The 2,717-nt window shown below is 43.8% G+C and overlaps 1 protein-coding gene across 1 annotated transcript; it reads left to right on the top strand.

Annotated features, from left to right (window-relative positions):
- The first annotated feature begins 227 nt into the window (after positions 1–227).
- Positions 228–1,424, top strand: LOC104424121 (protein PHLOEM PROTEIN 2-LIKE A1). Its single transcript, XM_039318146.1, has 3 exons — positions 228–434; positions 793–911; positions 1,031–1,424. The coding sequence occupies exons 1-3, from the start codon at positions 228–230 to the stop codon at positions 1,422–1,424; spliced, it is 720 nt and encodes a 239-aa protein (XP_039174080.1).
- Positions 1,425–2,717: the final 1,293 nt, after the last annotated feature.

The following is a 2,717-nucleotide window of genomic DNA, read 5'->3' as shown; positions in this document are numbered from 1 at the left end:
CCCACTGTCTTTCCTTTGATCCCTTTGATTTCCCAAGCAAAGCATTCAATGGCTCCCTAAACTAACTTGTGATAACTTGAAGAGTTCAATTGTCCTACTCGAAAGGAAGCACGTCACGGAATCGGTAAATGAGATTTTCCTCGTCTCTTCTTGTCCTTTTTGTGTGTACAATTATGATAAACTTATTAATATGTACTGCGACAGGTGCTCTAATTCCTTAAAAGAAAATGGCAGCAGGAGCTGCAACAAATGGTGGTTCAATCCCAGCTGATAAGGAAACTGATAGTCGAAGCAAAGGAAAGGAGGGAGGGCCTTCTCTCAACAGTTTAGCCCTCATGAGAAATGCAACCACGCCAGCCAACATTTCGTCCGTCGACGTGAAGGATTGGCGTTGCGTGGTATCTGAAGGAGTGCTCCTGAAAAACAACACACAGGCAAAGTCCCCTTACTCTTTCAACTCCATCTCTCTATCAATCTATCAATACAAATTGCAAGATGTGTGGTTAGGTCAGTCTATCGATCGCATAGGGTCTTGAAGGACCTTTTACGCAATAAATTGAACTGATCTAGGAACTAATTAAGTTCACTACACACCATGTTCCAAAAGGAAATAATGGTTATCGAGAATTTGCAAGATAACATGGAAGGCATAGATTTTGTTTGATGATACCGTTTCGTTTCTTTAACTTGGAAAGGCACATCTCACACATTTGTGCAATAAAAACAAAACTCTTGCGATCAGTGATAGTGATTATTTAGAAAGAAATTTTCACCTCTCAGTGGATTTGACAGAAGTTTTGGGTTGAGGATAAGCTCCACAAGAACTGCTTCCTGGTCCTTCCCAAGGCGTGTGACATTGCTGGGGACGACGAAGAAAGTTGCTGGAGTTGGATCACCAAGGAAGAAAAATGGTACGTTTTCACAAATTCGATTGATTACAAGGAAATTAGAACACTACTCAATGCGGCATCCGTGTGTTATATCTGGTTGACGTGCATCATATCGCGATTTCGTTAATACTATTCTCCAGGTTCAGTTTCCGCAGCACTGTAGACATACTCGTCCCCAAATCAAAGAAGTCATCCTGTCTCTTAATTCAGGGAAGATTCGACACAAGAGTGCTCTCTCCTAATACTACGTATGAGGTCGCATTCGTGGTCCAACTCGCCGGAACTAACCCTGAGTGGTATTCTCCGGCGAAGCTCGAGCTAGACCTACCGGATGGAACAAAACATACCCGCACTGAGGATCCGCTACAGATGCCGGTTTACGAATGGAGAGAGCTCCGTGCCGGCGAGTTCATGATGGGCCCAAAGACCGGGGGGAAGATTTGTTTCTCCCTCCAGGGAAGGCTCGATCCTGAAAAGACGGGCTTTATCCTCAAGGGCGTTCTTATTCATCCCAAGGATTCAGCAAAGCAATAACCTGTTTGATGCAAAAACCAGAACAGAGAACCAATTCTTCGATCTCTCTACGCAATGTAGAGTCTCTCTACCATTCTTGGTAGTTTCTTTGCATATTTTCCAGTCTCATCTCGAAGCTCACCCTGTTGAACCTCTTAATCGAACCAATTTCCCATCTTCACCTCTTTTCCTCCTCACCCCCATCTTCATCGTCCTCCCCTGATCTTTTCTAGCGGCTTGCATGTCATGATCGGGCATTTGATGACATCCCTTTCATCTTGTTTCCGTCTGTTTTTTCCTTCCCAGATGGCTGAAGAGAGGTTTCGGTGAGTCCATCTTTAATTCCAGTGCTCAGCCTCCCCCCGCTAAGGGTTTCTTCAGAATTTCTCTGGTATTAAGCGAATTATGGAATCAACGACTACTGATGAAGATGCTCGCCTGGGGGCTTTATGTCATCGAATGGGTCGGCTATGGTCGGCAAAAGCAGTGGAGATTTGTGACGAAGCAGCACCTGTTGACAAAATTGAAGAATGTCGGTTAGTTTTAGTTGGTAAACTTTTAAATAATCCTACAGTTAACTTCCAGGCTTTTCAGAATACTATGAAAAGGGTATGGCGCACGGAACTTGTTGATATTTCTCTGGGCGACTCTGGTTTATATATCATTAAATTCCAATCTGAGGAGGTCAAACAAAGGGTGTATGAAAATGGACCTTGGCGTTTTGCTAACCATCTGGTCATGTTAAAACCCTGGAAAGCCAATACACCTCGCATTGCTACAATTTCAATACTTGCGTTTGTGGGTCCAAATTTATGGTTTGCCATTGGAAAGATGTACTGACAATATGCTTCGTAAGGTTGCTGCTCACATAGGGAGAGTAACGGATGTGCGCATCGCAAGTAAAGATGGCTCTATGCTAAAAACTGGAAGGGTTAGGGTTGAATTTAACCTTCTACAGGCACTCATGACAGGGATATTAATCAAAATTGAAGGACAGAGTTTCTGGCTCGATTTCAAATATGAAAAACTTTCGCACTATTGCTTTTCATGTGGTAAGCTTGGCCATTATGCCACGCATTGTGCAGAGTTTCCTTATGATGAAAGTAATATGGACAAGAATGAGAGTTTCTTATATGGCTCATGGCTACGGCGGAGGTTAGGGACCCTGACCCTTTCGGCGTACCTATTATGAGACGAATCCTTCTCCAAGCTGCAGATGATGAGACTGTCCCAGAGACTCCTCCATCCCCTTCGGTCGTTATTCCTGTTCAAAAGGATAAGGGTAAGCAGACAATGGCAGTAATGGAGCCTCAT

Source organism: Eucalyptus grandis, chromosome 1 (assembly GCF_016545825.1).
Source record: "Eucalyptus grandis isolate ANBG69807.140 chromosome 1, ASM1654582v1, whole genome shotgun sequence".
Classification (NCBI taxonomy): domain Eukaryota; kingdom Viridiplantae; phylum Streptophyta; class Magnoliopsida; order Myrtales; family Myrtaceae; genus Eucalyptus; species Eucalyptus grandis.
This window is presented reverse-complemented; position numbering and strand designations above follow the sequence as displayed.